Source organism: Theropithecus gelada, chromosome 6, assembly GCF_003255815.1.
Source record: "Theropithecus gelada isolate Dixy chromosome 6, Tgel_1.0, whole genome shotgun sequence".
Taxonomy (NCBI): domain Eukaryota; kingdom Metazoa; phylum Chordata; class Mammalia; order Primates; family Cercopithecidae; genus Theropithecus; species Theropithecus gelada.
The window spans coordinates 127,848,640-127,868,539 of NC_037673.1; the positions used below are offsets into that span (position 1 = coordinate 127,848,640).

The 19,900-nt window shown below is 36.4% G+C and overlaps 1 protein-coding gene across 5 annotated transcripts in view; it reads right to left on the reverse strand.

Moving 5' to 3' along the window:
• RAPGEF6 (Rap guanine nucleotide exchange factor 6) overlaps window positions 1-19,900 on the reverse strand; it is a 209,673-nt gene that overhangs the window by 32,140 nt on the left and 157,633 nt on the right. For 4 of the 5 annotated variants that reach the window (XM_025387398.1, XM_025387400.1, XM_025387397.1 and 1 more), the window contains exons 17-20: window positions 17,362-17,519; window positions 9,185-9,425; window positions 6,848-7,231; window positions 626-837 (exon numbers count right to left, since the gene is read on the reverse strand). In XM_025387398.1, coding sequence (XP_025243183.1) covers window positions 626-837; window positions 6,848-7,231; window positions 9,185-9,425; window positions 17,362-17,519 — 995 coding nt within the window. Of the gene's footprint in view, window positions 1-625; window positions 838-6,847; window positions 7,232-9,184; window positions 9,426-14,591; window positions 14,607-17,361; window positions 17,520-19,900 lie in introns of all 5 variants that reach the window. The other variant, XM_025387399.1, reaches the window with a different exon arrangement.

Here is a 19,900-nt window from a genome sequence, read left to right on the forward strand (position 1 = left end):
ACTTTATTAAGCAACAATATCTTCTGGGAGTTAAAAGCACAGCAACAACTGCAAGAAAATCAGGAGATGAGCAAATGGAATTGTTCTTTTTTTTTTTTTTTGAGACGGAGTCTCGCTCTGTTGCCCAGGCTGGAGGGTAGTGGCGCCATCTCAGTTCACTGGAAGTTCTGCCTTCTGGGCTCCTGCCATTCTCCCACCTCAGCCTCCCACGTAGCTGGGACTACAGGCGCCTGCCACCAGGCCCGGCTAATTTTTTGTATTTTTAGTATAGACAGGGTTTCACTGTGTTAGCCAGGATGGTCTTGATCTCCTGACCTCGTGATCCACCTGCTCCGGTCTCCCAAAGTGCTGGGATTACAAGCATGAGCCACTGTGTCCAGCCGAGCAAATGGAATTTAAGTGGTCTAAGTTCCTTGCATTATCTGATACAGAAAAAAGTATTAATAAATATTAAACTAATTAACAAATATGTATGGTATGACATCTAATTCAACACTAGAAAAATGGTAAAATAGTGTATAGTTACCAAGTTAATAGAATAGGAAAAATATCATACACAAAAATCAATTCAGGTGGACTTTAGATAAACCATATGGTAAAACATCAATAAATAATGTTTTCATACCTTCATGTAGAAATGTCATATCTTTCTTGACAACAGGGAAGAGTGGAATAATTGGAGGCTGCATACTTTGACTACTAAGAATATTTCTATACTTGGCCATGTTTCTAGATGGATCAAAAATGTCTTGTAGATCTTGAAGATGTTTCTCATATTTGCTTGGTAACTTTTCCCAAGTACCTCTGAGTCGTGCTACAGATGCCAGGTTCAAGCCACTGCCAAAGATGAGAAAAGAAACATTAAAAAGAAACTTGGGGGGAGGGGTGGACTCAGGTCAGTATATACACCATTTTCTCTAATAAAACTAAAAATAAGGAGGGACATATTTTAATATATTGAAATAAACAGAGAAAAACTATGAAAAAAATAAATAAGAGACTCCTTGATCTTACAACAAGAACTTCTTTTGGAGGAACTATAATGTTTGCCTAGAGTTGTATACCTACATAGCATTTATTTTACAGTTTAAGTGACAGAATAATACCACAAAATAGACATTTAACTTAAAAAAAAACTTCAAGCATCACAATGTTGCTTCTTTTACTTAGAAATAAGTTTATGGAGACATTAACTATTTTAAAGCAGTTTAAGTAATGCTGAGAGCAACCGTTAAATAATAATGGGGGCTAATCTGCACCTTAGGAAGCCTTTTTTCCTCTGTGATTTTGTTCACTCACGTCCCTGATTCCAATACATCCATATTCCTAGGTTCTAATTCTGTTCACTAAGCCTCCAGATATTCAATGTCTCCCTTCCACAGGATTTTAAATAGGCTCAGATATTCCCTAACTTGAAAACATAATTCATGCCAATTAGGCTGCAAGTCTTTGTGAATTCTTTACCTCTACAGTACCATCACATAGGTAGGTTGCCAAATGAATAGTGTATATACAATGTCTCAATTTTCTTATCAGCAAATCCTGTTTCTCCCCATCTCACTTTTACCCACACCACTGTGTATAAAATGTTCTCCCGATTTCTGACTTTCCGGCATGGAGTTAGGTATCTTTGTTTCCTTTTGCTTCTCAGAAATCACCCCAAACCACTATAAGAAGGTTGAGCAACCAAGACAAATTTCATATCCACCAAAACTAAGAGATACGAAACTCCTAAACACACTAGAAAGGTTGCCAAAAAATAGTCGAGGTCAAACACGAGTAAGCAAAGCTGATGAAAAATAATGTCTGCAGCTGAAGATATCAATGAAAGCTGACAAACAGTTCTCCAGAGCAGAACTCTCTCTGCTCTGAGGGTAAAAACAACAATCCTTTATTTTATTTATTTATTTGAGACAGAGTCTTGCTCTGTTGCCCAGGCTGGAGTGCGGTGGTGCTCACTGCTCACTGCTACCTCTGCCTCCCAGGGTCAAGTGATTCTTGTGCATCAGCCTCCTGAGTAGCTGGAATTACAGGAATTACAGGTGTGTGCCACAATGCCTGGCTAATTTTTTATATTTTTAGTAGAGACAGGGTTTTACCATGTTGGCCAGGCTGGTCTTGAACTCCTGAGCTCAAGTAATCTGCCTGCCTTGGCCTCCCAAAGTGCTGAGATTACAGGCATGAGCCACCATGCCCAGCCAACAATCCTTTATTTGGCATAGCACACAGTAATACACTTTGGTACAAATCTGTTTGAGACAGGAGAGAAGGCAGAAACTCTGAGTTGTAAGCAGCCCTAATGCTACCACAATCTCCATTTACTAAGAAAAAGTAAAGGATAAAACAATTAACATACAAGGCTAACTCCTGCTACCGCGGAATACTGCTGCACAGATCCACTTACATGCAGATATTTTTCAGTAAATTCAGTCACCCCTCCATATCTGAGTGTTCCACATTCACAACCAAATGTGGATCAAACATACAGTTTCCTTGGATGTGAAACCTGATAATACAGAGGGCTGACTTTTTGTATCCTCAAGTTCCTCAGGGTCAACTGCAGGACTTGAGTAAGTGAGGATTTGGCTATCTGTGAGAAACCATGGAACGAATGCCCCACAGACACTGAGGGACAATGGTATCATTTAATATGAAGCACCAGCAGATGAAAATAGACAAAATAGAGAAATAGCTATTAATAAATGGAATGAGAGACGTAAAGTTATTATTAGTCGAAGAAAATTAGATTGTTTAACTCAAAACTCCCAAAATATTAACTGAAAAGTATTAGAAGCACGAAGAATGCAGTAAGGTACTAGGTACAACATTGATATTCATAAGCATTAGAATACTCAGGCAGAAACAGTTAGAAAACTTAAGGATCCCATTCATAAGGATCCCATTCACAACAGCGATAAAAGATATTAAACATTCAAACAAATGTTCAAGATTTACATGAACACCATTATAAAAATTGATATGGTTTGGTTCTGTGTCCCCACCCAAATTTCATGTGGAATTTTAATCCCCACATGTCAGGGGAAGGACACAGTGGGAGGTGACTGGGTCATGGGGGCAGATTTCCCCTATACTGTTCTCATGATAATCAGTGAGTTCTCAAGAGATCTGAGTCTAAAAGTGTGGCACTTTCCCCCTCGCGCTCTCTCTCTGTTGCCGTGTAAGACATGCCATGTTTGCCGTTCGCCTTCCACCATGGTAGTAAGTTTCCTGAGGCCTCCCCAGACATGGGGAACTGTGAGTCAATTAAACCTCTTTTCTTTATAAATTACCAGTCTCACGTATTTCTATATAGCCGTGTGAAAACAGACTAATAAAACAACTCCACAGAGGAAATAAAAGAAAACTGAAACAAGTGGAATAAGTGTTCTTGGATGGCAAGAGCCATTGTACAAAGCTATCAAATGTCCACTAAATTAATCTAGGTATTTAATGTAACCTCAATGAAAACATCAACAAAACTCTTATTTTTTATTTTTATTTTTATTTTTTTTTTGAGACAGAGTCTTGCTCTGTCACCCATGCTGGAGTGCAGTGGCATGATCTCGGCTCACTGCAACCTCCACGTCCTGGGTTCAAGCGATTCTCCTGCCTCAGCCTGAGTAGCTGGGATTACAGGCACATGCCACCACACCCGGCTAATTTTTTTTGTATTTTTAGTAGAGACGGGGTTTCACCATGTTGGTCAGGCTGGTCTAGAACTCCTGAACTTGTGATCTGCCTGCGTTGGCTGCCCAAAGTGGGATTATAGGTGTGAGCCACTGCGCCCAGACATCAACAAAACTTTTTAAAAGAACTACATAAATTGATTCTAAAGTTGATATGAAACAAATAAACATGCCAGAAATAGCCAAAGAAAAGTATGAAGAGAGTCGTGAGGGGTTTGACTAGCCCTACCAGACCTTAAAACCTACTTTACCACTTCGGCAATCAAAACAGTAAATAAACAGACAAATCAATGAAGCAAAGAGTGGAGACATAAACCCAAATATGTATTAGATTTCAATACATAATAGATGGCATTGAATATTTTAGAAAAAAAGATTAATGATGTTGGGTGAAGAAGTCATTTGGAACAAAGAAAGATATATTTCCTTATCTCACTGTTTACAGAAAAATTAATTCACGATTAATAAAAAACGTCATCTAGGGTGTTCTAAGAGCTCTCAATGTATTAGCTCATTGAATATTCTTAACCCTATGAGGTAGGAACTATCAGGATTTCCCATTTGACAAACGAGGAAACTCAGTTCACACAGTCAGCAAGTGCCAACACTGGATTCAGACCTAGGCAATTCTGTGTTCTTCACTAACGACAAAAAGTAGAGACTCCAGGAGGAAAAAAAAATAATACATCTACATAAAAATAAAAAATTTCTACATGGCAAAAGTAAACACCACACACTGTTTTAAATAGCCAGAGGCTGGAAATTTAGAAATATCCATAATGTGTATTCCACAATACAAAGGAGTACTTTGTAGTTGTTTAAAAAAAAAAATGCGACAACTGTATAAGTACTGATTTAAAATAATTTCCAAGATAAATTAAAATAAGCCAACGTAGTTCTAAATATACATTTATATGCTTGCTATATGCACAGAGTATTTCTTGAATGAAAAAAGGTAACCGTATCTCTGGGGAGAGGAATTTTGCTGGATTAGGGACTGAGTGAGAGAGTTACTTTCACCGTGTACTCTTTTAGTATCTTTAAAGTTTTTTCCATGTACATGTCATGTCTATTCAAAAAGTAAAAATTATTTTATAATTATAAAAAGTTATTATAGCCAGAGCAGAATGATTCACCTTTGCCATCTCTGCTGAAAAGAGTATATTCTTTGATCTGCCTGAATATGAAGTACAAGAATACAAAGCAATTATCTTAAAAAGAATACAAAAGAAACAAAGCAATGATCTTTACATGAGCTATGAAAATGTGCAGAACAAATATTCTTTGTAACAAAACAAATCTCTTAACCAAACAAAGCCTCTTAACCAAATCTCAGCCCTTTCCTATCCACCCCCTTCTTTGGGTTACTGTTCATTACATCTCTCAAATCACTCTTTTGTTGGCTTTGATGACACTATCATAACTGTGCTACCCTATTTCTTGTACTGATCATCCATCTCTTTGGCTAGACTCTTTTTTTTTACCCTCACACTGAGTCATCATACTAAGGTATGGTTTTTAGACCTTTAACACTTCCTTTCTATCCTCTTTTCTATACAGAGATCTTTTCTCTCAGTGTCAATCACTTTTCTTCATAGTGGACTCTAAAACTGAGTCCGTAATTTTCAAATTCTTTACTTGATGCTTCCTTTACAAACAGGTTCAATTTCTAGCCTTCCAAGTGTTTATCAGTGGCATCTTTATTCCCCTGTTTTAGACCTAGCTGTTTAAAAACTGTGATATAGGTGGTATAATCCCTGCATTTTACAGATAAGAAAACCTATCTTCAGTTTTCCACTGACACACCGCTACTATATGGGAGAGGCAGGATTCAAATACAGGTGCAGCTGATTCTAAAGATCACTCTGTTAATCTCTATTCAATACTCCTAGAGTGTTCAGTTCAATTGTAGCCACTGGTTAATTTAATAAAGGCACATCCTATTCCCATGACAGAGTCATGATTAAAGAGTCCCTATAAAGATTCTACTTTTTAATCTTACATGAGGAGTAGAAACAAATAATCATAAATTCTGTGGGGGATGTGTATAGGTAAGATTAGAGCAAGTGGAATTATGCTGCTATTTATAAGTACATCATAGACCTAACTACAACTCCTCTCCCTTTTAAAATTAAACTTGTTTTAAGAAGAATCCCTTTGTCGATCTACAGTGTGCTAAATAAAGGTCAGAAAATAAATTACCTACAATTAACTTCTCATAATAAGTGGGGAGAAGGGAGTGGGACAGCTCACGTAATTATCTACACTTCCTGGGCTTATGAATGTCAAAACATGTTTATTATTCTAATGGCCTAACTTGCTTGAGGAATACCACATCCAGTGATTCCTCAAGTAGTGCCTGGAAAACAGGAAGAGCTTACCAAATGGTTGCTATTATTATTATCGATGTGGTTGTTTCAAAATAGCAACTTTAGGTCAAAGTACTGATACCATACTGTGATTTTTCAGTGTCAAATCATAGTGAGGCAGGTACTTAAAAAACCACAGTACAGAAGTCTAACGATAAAGACCAGCCACTGGGCACATATCCGAAGACGATATAATCACTCAAGGCGGGGGATGGGGGGTGAGGGGAGAGAGAAAAATTAGAAGGCAATCACCCACTTTCATTTACAAAAAAGAAGAGAAAGATGGAAGAAATAAAAATAGAGGCCGGGCGCGGTGGCTCACACCTGTAATCCCAGCACTTTGGGAGGCCCACGCGGGCGGATCACGAGGTCAGGAGATTGAGACCATCCTGGCTAACACGGTGAAAACCTGTCTCTACTAAAAATACAAAAAATTAGCCGAGCGTGGTGGCGGGTGCCTGTAGTCCCAGCTACCCTGCAGGCTGAGGCAGGAGAAAGTCATGAACCCGGCAGGCGGAGCTTGCCGTGAGCCAAGATAGAGCCACTGTACTCCAGCCTGGGCGAAAGAGCCAGACTCTGTCTCAAAAAAAAAAAAATAAATAAATAAATAAAAAGTAAAAATAGAAAAAGCCAATACCACCAGAATGGAAAATACATTAAATCTAACAACACTTCAATAAAGGCATATTAAGTGAACATTTCTTTTCATAGGCATTTAATACCTAAGCAGAAAATCAGCTTCATGTAATGACAAAACCATATAGACATTTGTACCTATTTGTACCAACTTACCTTATTATTGCAAACATGGAATTGAAGTTCTTACATTCTCGACAATGAAGTGCAATTTTAATAAAATGCTTAATAATCTTCATTCGTTTGAGCTGATTTGCTTCAGTTAAAATTTCTGAGGCAACCCAGAATGTCTCTTGGTTTACAATGTCCTCAAACCTCTTCAAGTGAGTATTTCCTGCTTTGGAATTTAACTTAAAAAGGTCATCGATGTACTCAGTCGGCTCAATATTACGAAACAAATCAAAGTCCCTCATTGACAGCTGGGTGGCCACCTCAATGGTACTGAGCTGCAGCATGGATAGCTGGCTTTCCTTAACCAGTTCTTGAGCATCTTCATCTGAACATAAGGTTTCTGTTTCCATGTTATTTTTTAAATAATACCTAAATGGAAAAATTTTTTAAAATAAATGTGTTCGTAAATATGATTAAATAAGAGCACTTTTCCTCTTTTTTTTGTTGTAAAATATCATTTTATTGTTAATAACTTTTAGCCAAAAATATTCATTTACAGGTAAAATGAAAAATTAACATTTTAAATGAGAAGAATTTTTGAGAAGTCGGTCTCTTATTCCACCAACCGGCATCTATTAAAGAGTAAATATAATGTTATGTCATGAACTTAATCATTTTAGAAACTATCTGTCAGATACTATTTTAGGTACTGGCCTCGCCCTCGTAAAGCTTTTATTTTACTGTTTTATCTGACAGATGGTTGGTACTATGTAAGTATTTGTTTATGAACTGCATGAATTCTAATTAAGGCAAAATAAATTCCTGAATCAAGATGGTTAAAAATCTCTATTCAGAAGTTACTGCATTCATTTCCTTTTTAAATAAATTTCCAAGTGAAGCAAGAAGAATGAAGTCTACAAAGGAGGGGAAACACTTCCACTAATGGTTTCTCCCTTGTTAAACACAAAACCTCATTCCAGCAAGTAGCACTGATCAGTAACCATACATTAAGAACTATATTTTGCTTTCTTCTCTTTAGATCAACAATTCTACAGCACTTAAAAGCTAAGAGACAGGAAACATCTTGTGCAGGGATGTTACTAAGGAAAAGAGGTAATGTATCACATGCTTTTACTTCATTCTTTTCTAATAATCCAACTTGATTTAAGCCTAAGTTTGTATCCATCTATCCATCTATTTTTTACTGTCAAGAAACTCTTTTTTCTGTTTTTAGACTGTTCATACGCCTAAGACAATGCCATAAAAATACTGTTGAAACTCATTACGCTATATGTGATAATGTTGATAAGGTATGGTAGACTTAGTAACTCACTTAATCCTTACAACATTCCCATGAGGTATATTCTATTATTATTATCCTCATTTTATGGATGAGGAAATTCAGGCAGAGAAGCTACATAACTTGTTCAAGGTCACATAGCCAGAGTTGGGATTTGAATGTGGGCAGTATGAATCCAGGGTCTACGTTCTTAACCACTACGTATAGCCAGCAAAACAGAGTTAACTCATTCTCATTTCACAGCAACCATGGCATGCAGTCACTGTGAGCTTTCTAAGGATCTTGTTCTACATATGAAACTGGGTTACCAAAAAGATTATTCTCAGAGCGGTTGGGCGCAGTGGATCACGCTTGTAATGCCAGCACTTTGGGAGGCGAGGCAGGCAGATCACTTGAGGTAAGGAGTTTGAGACCAGCCTGGCCAACATGGTGAAACCTCGTCTCTACTAAAAACACAAAAATTAGCCAGGAATGGTGGCATGTGCCTGTAGTCCCAGGTACTCAGAAGGCTGAGGCAGGAGAACCGCTTGAACCTGGGAGGTGGAGGTTGCAGTGAGCTGAGATCACGCCACTGCACTCCAGCCTGGGCGACAGAGGGAGACTCCATCTCAAAAAAAAAAAAAAAAAAAAAAAAAAGATTATTCTCAGAGAAAATTACCAGAGTAAGGAACAAATGTACTACAGAAATAATCTAGTTTATTAAATAATTTTCAGAACACATTTAAAAAATTTTTAAATTTTCCTGCATATTCATAAAAGGAAAACTACTTAGAAAAAGAACTGTGAAAACCATGGCTTCTTTTGCCAAAGTACATACCGGCCACATTAAAAATACAGTCATTCAGATATATATGAAGATCTGTATCATTCAGTTTCCTCTATAAAAAACAGGAACTAGATTATATCAGTGGTTCTAAGAGTTTATTTTAGCAGGAGTGATAAGATATTTTATCAAGCTGTCTTCTAGAGTGAATTTAGCAGCACTAAAACATGATGATGTTTCTACTTACAACATCTGTTTTAACAGGAAATTGTCAAAAGCACATCTACAAATAAGCACATCCACTAATAAGCTTATTCACCTTCCATTGAGTTGAATTCTATCAGCTAATTTGGAGAACTGATCTGGAAGTCGTCTCTGTTTTATGACACCCTCAGGAGTAACAGAAACTTCACAGAGAGAGTATGTGTCGGATGCACCGGTCAAACCAAATTCATGAACGGCATGACAAACTACTTCTTTAGCTGTAGTGTCTTTACTGATGATAATGTAGCAACTTTGCTGATCCACTTTGAAAACTCTTATAACTTGATCAGGAATATCTACATAAACAGAAAGATATGCCTTGTTATTTTATTTAAAAATTACTTTTAAACTCTTCAAAAAGGAATGTGAAACACAATGATCCCTCTGAACACTAAAATATACATTTCTATTTCACAATATTAACAGAAGTCACTGTTGCATTTATTGATAAATATATCTATTTTTTTTTTTTCAGTTAACAAACCATTGATAGAAAAACCCAAAGACAAACCTTGTGCTCATACTATATATATGACTTGGAAGCCAGAATTTTTTTCATTTAATAGCTTATAAAACATTTTAATGTCATTATATGCTTCTACAAAACTCTTTTTAATGAAGACATAGTACTCCATAATATATATTTTATATATTTCAATTATCCAAACCCTTAATGACATTTAGATTGCTTATCACTTTCTATTATTATAAATGACATGATATGCCCTGTTATCCCCTGTCAAAAGTAAGTAAGCCTCTGCAGGCAATCTAATTACTTCCTCAGTGAAAATTCTCAAAAACAGAACTCCTGAGTTAGAAGGTATACATATTTTTAAGGTTTCTGAAATATACTGCCAAACTGTTCTCCACAGAGGTTATAATATTTTATAATCCTAGAGTGTAAGGGAACAAATTTGGTCACATCCTTAAAAAAACTGTGTATTAATGTTTTGTTTTGCTTTCTCATTTCATAAACCCTATTCTTTTCCTCCCTCTAAAAATAATACCATTATTTTTTCATTTCTTTGGTTACTGGTAAGACTGAGTAACTGATAATGGTCTAATGAACCATTATTTATTTTTAAAAATACTTTTTGGCATCCTTTATGTTTTTTTCCTAATGTACTGTAGTAGATAACAACACTTAGTCAACTATGAAGTGGAAAATGCTTAGTTTCTATATTTTATTTATTTTTAACACAGGAAAATTTTAAATGTTCACCTGGTGAAATCTTAGTCTTTGCCCTTGTAATTTCTGCTCTTAGTAGAAAAATTTGAGACAATGTTTATATGATAAGCACATGTAAATAATAATATTCCACCCCCCTTGTTCTATCTTATTTCTTTTTGTCATTATAGAACTCTGGACCAATGTTCAACATGATAAGCTAATATTTAATATAATTAAATGTAAGTGAAAAGTGACTTTATAGCATGAACAAATGCTAAAAATTTTCCCAATGACAATAAATTACTGTTGCAAAAGTTTCCTTTTTTAAAAATTAGGAATACAGGCTGGGCATGACTCACACCTATAATCCCAGGACTTTGGGAAGCCGAGACTGGAGGATCACTTGAACCCAGGAGTTTGAGACCAGCCTGGATATATAGCAAGGCTTTGTCTCTACAAAAACTTTTTAAAAATTAGCTGGCTGTGGTGGCACATTCTTGTAGTCCAGCTACTCGGGAGGCAGAAGTGGGAGAATCACTTGAGCCTGGGAGGTTGAAGCTGCAGTGAACTGAGATCATGCCACTGCACTCCACTCTGAGTAACAGAGCAAGACCCAGTCTCAAAAGAGAAAAAAAATTAGGGAATATATATTACTGTGGCTTTTTTGTATGTGTGTGATGACTGCAGTGGGGGCAGGGTGGAAGATTTTGGGGGCTCAAGTAATTATACACTTTGTCCAGCATCACCTTCTTAGCATCATGGACATTGTTAACCTTTAGAGGAAAAAAAAAATTACAAATTTATCTCAGAATGTCCTGAGGTATAATCCCTGGTATAAAAGGGAGAAATGGAACAGATACAGATATGGCAGGAAATGTTTTCATAAAATAATTTTTTTGGTCCTCTTGAGACTGAGGACCAAAAAAAAAAAAGACTTGCTCTGAGGACTGAAAGATTCAACTGAATATACATGAATATAATTCCAGGGACAAGGGGTCTTAGCCAACATATGTTGAATGTTCTGGGTCCTGTCAAGTTGAAAGTAGAATACTTCATCCACTCAGGTTCCTTCTGTAACAAGGATGCATCAAACTCTCTTTCCTCAATGTATTAAGAAATCTGAGTTATCACATGCACCTTGTTCAGATTTCATTCTGATGAGCCAATCCTTAGTAGGCTGCTGACATCATCAGGTTTTTAAACCTACAAGGTGGGACTGTTTCAAGATTCACCAAAATCAGAGATACTTCTTGAAAGGGTTTGGCTGTGTCCCCAACCAAATCTCATCTTGAATTGTTAACTCCCACAATTCCCACATGTCATGGGAGGGAGCCAGTGGGAGGTAACTGAATCATGGGGGCGAGTCTTTCTCATGCTGTTCTCATAATAGTGAATAAGTCTCACGAGATCTGATGGTTTTAAAAAGAGGAGTTCCCCTGCACAAACTCTCTTTGCCTGTTGTCATCCAAGATGTGACTTGCTCCTCCTTGCTTTCTGCCATGATTGTGAGGCTTCCCCAGCCACGTGGAACCGTTAAGTGCATTAAACCTCTTTCCTTTGTAAATTGCCCAGTCGTGGGTATACCTTTATCAGCAGCGTGAAAACGGACTAATAACTTCTCTACCCTGTGCTAGAAGATTACTGCAAACAAATGGACATTTCAATTTGCCATGAGAAATATACTAAACAAATGGGTTTCCACTATCTTTTTAAGTCCATGAAAAAGGAACAAACAATATACTGTTATTACCTGTACTGTTGCTACTCTCTTCATAAAAGTAGGTCCCAGCCATCCTGGGCTTCAGAATTGAATCATTTTACTAGATCTTTGGGGGCTGAGCCTTAGCCAGTGGTACTGACTGACCTTGAGGGAATGGGGAGATGGTCTGATACCTTTTATTACTTTCTTCAGAGAAATTTATTCACAAAGACAGGGTGGGAATTTGTACACATTTCATGTTCTCTTCCCTTGCTGCCAATATATTGTAACATCTTCTGGGAAGGAGCACACAATTGTGTATCTTGCTGCATAGTGTTAAAAAGTCATACTTTGTTAAAGTGATTTTCCATGTGAAGGACAAATTGTTACATGATCATATAAGAGTGATTCAGGTATCACAAATGGATACCTTTAGAACAGATTCATAAATGGGATTCTCTAAAGGGTATCCCTTAATCCAAACTCTGATGAAACTGCCAAGGTAACAAATGTCAACTTGGAAAAGTGATGGAGAGCCATCAGAGGAAAAACTTTCTCTGCGTTAATATTAATGACAGTGTAAACCTCTATTTTAGAATTGTTACATATATATTATATAATACTCTTTACAAACATGTTTCTTGTTAGTAGGAAAACAACATACATGCCAAGTACAATATTTGGCATGCAGCACTCAAATGTTAATCGCTTAGATGAATGGTCAATATGTTCCAATAAAGTTGAATCAAAAGGGAAAAAAATGATCCAATCATTTCAAATTTTAGGCACAAAGCTAAAATGCACACAAAAATACAGTACAATTTTAAAAGCAAAACAAACATTTAAAAAGAATCTTGGAAGCCAGGGGCGGTGGTTCATGCTTACAATGCTAGCACTTTGGGGGGCTGAGGTGAGCAGACCACTTGAGCCCAGGAGATCAAAACCAGCCTGGGGAACATGGGGAAGCCCCGCCTCCACAAAAATTACAAACGTTATCTGGGCGTGGTGGTGTGTGCCTATAGGCCCAGCTACTCGGGAGTCTGAGGTGGGAGGATCACTTGAGCCCAGGAGGTAGAGGTTGCAGTGAGCCGAGATCACACTATTGCAGTCCAGCCTGGGTGACAGAGAGAGACTCTGTCAAAAAAAAAAAATCTTGGAGGATCAAGATTCATATTTCATATTTAGAAATCTTATGTAATAGGTAAATAAATTTAATAGAAACCTCAGATATCTAGACTTTCAGCCATAGATGAAATTTCTAGAGAGCTAACTTATAAATCTTATAGCAGTAAAATTAAAAAACGAATACTTCAAGGATGTATGTACTGACTCTGAGATTACACTAAAAATGGGAGAACTTTTAGGTATTTAAGATGATCTTTAAAAAAAAAAAGACTGACTTTTCATTCTGCTTTAAATTGTTAATTGCTGAATAAATATTTATGAAGTGCCTGTTATGTGTTAACAGGGTTCCAGGTGATGAAGATACAGTGGTAAGTGAGATACATAAAGCCTCTACTCTCAGGGAATTTACTTACATTCAAGTGAGCTCAAGGACAGACAAGACATCAAGTAAGGAAGAAAATTCATATAGTGAAAAGCACTACACAAAAAACAAAGGGTAGTGGTATACTAAGGATTGAAAAAATTGTTCTGTAAAGAGCCAGATAGTAAACATTTTAAGTTTTGCAGGTCAAGGGGCAAAACACGTATTTTTTAGGCACTTATATAATGAGAAAGACAACAAATTCCCACAAAATAGTTTTTCAAAACTCAAAATATAATAATGCATACATAAAACAGGTAAAGATATGTGAACACAAAGATTAGGCAATACTATAAGTGTCTACTAACAGGGACTGGTCAAAAAAATTGTTAGCTGTTTAAAAATTTGTGGTAGAACAACACATCTTGAAACAGAAAAGTATTCAAAGGTATATTGCTAAAGTGAAACAGTTAAGTGGAAGAAAAGTAAAACATCTCATATGGGGTGCAAGCAATGGCACACACATTTTATGTGCAATGAAATTTCTGGAAGGATCTATAAGTAAATTAAGAACTAAATTCTAGGGGAGTGGTGACTTTTATATTCTATCTTATCCTGGCAGTTTAATTTTTTAAAAGCTATGATTGTGTTCCTTTATAATTAAAAACTAATAAAAATGAGAAATTTCCAATGAAGAAAAGTTTACTATATGAAATAAATCAAATAAGGGTTCGTGCTATTAAGTGAAAAGAAGTAAGCTATAAGTTCTACATGCAGATCTAGAAAAAAAAATTCCTTTTTGAATTCCTTTTAGCCACACTCCTAATTTTTTTAAGACTCATCTTGTATTGAGTCAGAAATCCCAAAGAACATTTCAGAAATTACAGAATAGCATGTATACTGATTCTATCCAAACATAAAAACATACATATATTTAAAAAAATGACTAAAAGGATACATGCCAGTTAATACTGGCTACCTTCTAAGTGGAAAGAAAAGTTCTGCTTACTACTTCATTCAATTCTGTATCATTGGACTTTTAAAAAATAACAAAATAATACATACAAACAAGGGCAACAGAATACCATAGTCTTTAAGATACTTACAATAAAAACCAACAGCTGTATGCAGCAAAAATAAAGCAAAATCAACGTAAGCAATCAGAAACAAACTTACAGTTCTGTAGCTTTGCCCCCACTTTCATTCTGATCTAGTAATAACTTTGAAAATGCAGGATAAATATAGGTAAGCTCAAGACCGATAAACATTAATCAAACTTGGCTGTTACATATGTCCTATAATATACATATGTGATGTACATGGCTCATTTAAATTTTTGTGTTGTATAAATTACATAAGAAGCTGAATTTGGAATTAACTGGGAATTGATGTTTTTTTCAATCCAAATATAAATAATATCCATCACTAGATAAAAAACCTTTCACAAAATTACATATTTGGGGGTTTAAAAATACAAGTTAAATACCTATCATATATGTGTTCACATTACTGGTACAAGCACATGCTGCAGACTGAGACATATCAGATGTTCTCTGAACAGGTTTTAAAAAGGCATCTTCATCTTTAGTCTTTTTAACATGTTCTCAAGGAGAGAATTATGTAATCAATCTGAAATCAAGTTGAGTAACACACCTTCTCTTTAGAGGTCTGAATTTCAGCTCCATGGGGACTTAGTTTCTAAAACATAGTAATTTCAACCTCTTCTCTTTGTTCCCCCAGCTAAATCTCCAACTTCTCTCTCGCCTCTTCCTACAACCCTATCCCTTATTCCCTCAGCCCCACATCCTACAAATACCTATGGCAAACATACAACCATATAAACTATTAAAACTACAAATCATAAGATCCCTAATACTTGTCTTATGAAAGCATATATTTAATTTGTGCTTTGGAAGTGTGAAAACACTTTATTTTTGGATATTCCATGTAGTGTGAAAAGCACTGCCGTAGAACACACACACAGAGACATAGAAATAAATTCCCATCCTGCCACATAGCAAACAATAGGAGACTGACTCTGTGGCAGAAGGAGGTCGGTTTCCCAGATGAGGTAACACTTGAGTTCAGCACTGACAAATAAAAAGGTTCACTGGACATGCAAGGAGAGGGCCATGGGTGGCAAACACGGGCAAAGAAAGGGCATTCTGAAAGTTCATGCCATACTCAGGAAGGAGGGATGAAGTAATAATGGAGAGAGAATGACAGAACAGGAGGCTAGAAAGGTAGTCGAGGTCAGCAACACTTCTTCTTCACCCTGGTGGTGACATTTCTTTTATGTACCAAGAACTGAATCCAGTTTGCAGTTTTCTTACCTCTGTGATATCTTAGTGCTTGCTTTACCCTTTCCGGTAAATAGTTTAATTAACTTTATACCTTGGTAACAATCTTCACATTAACTTTGGATCAAATAACTGGAGTATTTTCTGTCTCATGAATGACACTTCACTAATATAAAAATCACTACAAATGTCTTAGGAAAGTAATGACTCATTAAATCTTTGTTCTAAAAAGAACACTGGTAGCTATGTAGAGAGTGTGATGTGTCAGAATATGTTATTGGGTTTAATAATCTCTCTAGTGGTTAAGTGGCAACTGAAATACAAAGGAAGAAACCATGTGCAGAATGACCTTCATTAAACTGTTACTACGTTATGTCCTGAGGTTTTTACTGAAGTTGCTATAATAAAACATGAATTTTACTACGGCACTTGTATTTCCATCTAATACCAAGATGGAACTGAGTTTCCTCCCTTTTTACACTAGTTGCTAGGAACTTTAGAGTCAGAACTGAAGGTGAATCAGAACTATGCTTCTTTTGGTAGAAGCATTTTTTTCTCCCACCTTTCCTTGGACTCAATTACATGTTTCACAGTGCTTAACTGTATGTGCTTTGTATTGAAAACCATCTCAAATCCTTTAAGTGATGGATATATAATTATTCAAAGTTGAAGGTTTTCTTCTTTGTAACAAAATTTTAGATTATATAATTGTGACAATTTTTGCCTCAAGACATGAATAGATGCAAAAAAAAAATTAACTTGACATTCCACACTGAACGTCCAAACAACAATGAAAATTATGCTATAATGCTCTGATAACAATACATGACAAATACAACAACTTTAGCTTCAGGTGTTTGAGGAAAAATCTGCTTTTAGAAAATTACGAACACTTTTCTGACAGAAAAAGGTAAGTGAGGCCACTTAGATTAAAATAATCTGCCTTATTCTTTCCCACACCCTGAGTAAGACATATCTTGGCTGAGAAGGGTCTCTGTTTTCACTCTACTGCTTAGATTAGGATTACTAAAAGATACCTAATTCTGTGGTTAGAGGTAGTCTCTTTTTTTTTTTTTTTTGAGATAGAGTCTCACTCTGTCACCCAGGCTGGAGTGCAGTGGTGCGATCTCGGCTCACTGCAAGCTCTGCATCCCAGGTTCACACCATTCTCCTGCCTCAGCCTCCCAAATAGCTGGGACTACAGTCACCTGCCATCACGCCTGGCTAATTTTTTGAATTTTTAGTAGAGATGGTGTTTCACCGTATTAGCCAGCATGGTCTCAATCTACTGACCTCGTGATCCGCCCGCCTCAGCCTCCTAAAGTGCTGGGATTACAGGCGTAAGCCACTGCGCCCGGCCAGAGGTAGTCTCTTTTTCATGTATTTCTGTTCCATTTTAGAGGATGTACCATTCAAATTAACAGAACAAGACAATCTCCCTTTAGCTTTTTGCATCAAGTCATAATTTAGAGTTAAGAGGGCTGCAAGTAACTCTAGTATTTGCTGCACAAGGCTTAACCATCCAGTTGTTCATTTGGTACCAATATGGCAATATAAAATCACATATGAAAATTACCTGAAGGATTGGAAAAATCCAACATACTGGTGGTAGGCTGCAGGAGATCAGGGCTGCTAGATGAGAGTGTTCCAGGGATGGGCATTATAGCCAGACTATGCCTACAGTGCCTTGTTCCCACAATGCTGTCATCTTGTGATTGGCTTAGGCCTCCATCACTTCAAAAGAATGTCACATATCACTTTAAAGTATTTGAGAGTACTTAAGCAGTAAACATTTCTGTTCCCTGTGCACTAAGGCATAACAGAACCAAACCAAAGAGGTGATTTAAACAATTGAAATACTACAGCAATTTTTAAAAGACAACTGTAATGATAAAAACGGCACTAAAATTTTTAACAATTACATTAAAATAAAATCTAACTTATACATCTAAGTAATTCTACTATATCCTAATTAAATTGTCTTATTTAGTGTCTCCCAGTTTGGGTGAAGAAATGGAACCTGAGTATTTAGGGAACCCTTCAAATTTGCCAGTTCTAGTGGACACTAATATATGTATCCAAAAATGCACAGCCACACCATAGCAAGGTGTTCTCTTTCTCTTTCCCTTTCTCCAGAAAATCTCGGTGATCCTCTAGGAAAAAGAGGGAGTCTACATTCGAACCAAAAAATATGGCAGGTAGTAGATAATAATGGGGCCAAGGTCAAGTGACAAAGTAAGAGTGGTCTTTAAACACTGGCCCAGAAAAAAAAATAGAATTATGAAAATTACAGTCTCTAAAGTTCATTCTAAGGGTACATTATTTCTTATTTAATCTCTCAAGTCTAATTATTTAAGCAAACAAAATATTCTTCCTTTTAAATATTTTAGAAATGTGACAAAGACAACTTCTAAATCTACCTAAGAGAAAAAATAAAAACAAAGAAACAAACACCGTCACTTAGGTTTTAGACACCCCCAGATTTTAGCTTACTTTTAAGCAAAGCAGTCCTACAAAAATGTAAGATAGCAGTGAAAAAAATTTCCATCAACATCAATAACCAAAAACTACTTCTAAGGGTTGTACTTATGTTAAAACCAATGCTCTGTTACTATTAATTCTTGTCTATATTTTATCAAATGCAGTATTCTGCCTAGTACTTGCTATGCATACAAACAGAAGTATCACAGAATATTTACCTATTATCATGAAAAAGATTAAGGTAGAGTATTATAAATGAATACTATGGAATACATTTAAATTATGTTAGATGTAAAATATAGGATTTTAGGTAGATTAGAAAACTATGCAAGATGGAGAGTTAAGACTGTTAAACTGCTAAAGGACTGTTAATAGTCAGACATGAAAGAGAGGGCCAGGATATGACAGAGCTGAAGAGTCAGAGAAAAGCAAAGAGACATGGAAGAAAGCAAAGATTAGTGTTTCAAGGGCAAGCTTTGATGTCAGGCAGACCTGAGCTACTAGCTGCTTGACTTCAGGCAAATTTCATTCTCTTTCTAAACTTTGGTTTTCTCATCTGTAAATGTGAGCAATACTATCTCCTCCAGGAATACTGAAAAATTAGGTAATATAGGCGAATGTTTTGGTGCAAAGGAAAACAGGACTTTAATTAAGAATGGACTTACTTTTACAAAAATTAAAATGAGAACAGGGCTGGGCACATTGGCTCACATCTTTAATCCCAGCACTTTGGGTGGCGGAAGTGGGTGAATCACCTGAGTCAGGAGTTTAAGACCAGCCTGGCCAACATGGCGAAACCCCATCTCTACTAAAAATACTAAAATTAGCCAGGAGTGGGGTGGTGCGTGCCTGTAATCCCAGCTACTCGGGAGGCTGAGGCAGAAGAATCGCTTGAACCCGGGAGGCGGAGGTTGCAGAGAACTGAGATCACGCCATTCCACTCCAGCCTGGGCGACAGAGCAAGACTCCGTATCAAAAAATAAAAATAAAAATAATAATAATAAATAAAATAAAATAAAATAAGAATAGTACAAACCCAGAAGGGAGAATTATTTATTTTACTCAATTTATATTAAAAAGTAGAGGTAGGTCCGAGTAAAGGTACTATAGAAACAAGAAGTGCTTTCCTGGGGAGAGAATTTGACAGATAAAGCAAAGGAGATATCTCATTTGATAAATCATTTGCATTTACCCTAAATAGGCTCCTTATAATTTGGTTTGCATTCCTAAAGATCAGAGTTAAATGTTCTAAGGTTAGGTAAGAGAAAATAAGAGGAAAAAGCACTTTCAAAGGTATTTAAATTATATAGAAAATAAAGATTTTTTTTTTAAAAGTCTTTCTTTAATTGACTTTTGAAAACAAACACATCAATTTTTGGACACAGAGGGTGCGATAACAATCCAAGGAAGCAAACCATTCAAGAGGCTGTCCAGTCCTACTACTAATAAAGTAGAAGCAACTTTAGCAACGTTAAAAAGTTACAATTTTCTATTAAAGGGAATTAACCGCATCAGTGACTGCAGCAAGCTGGAATCACTATAGACTAAGACGTACAGAAAATACAAAAAGTGGCCGGGCGCGGTGGCTCAAGCCTGTAATCCCAGCACTTTGGGAGGCCGAGACGGGCGGATCA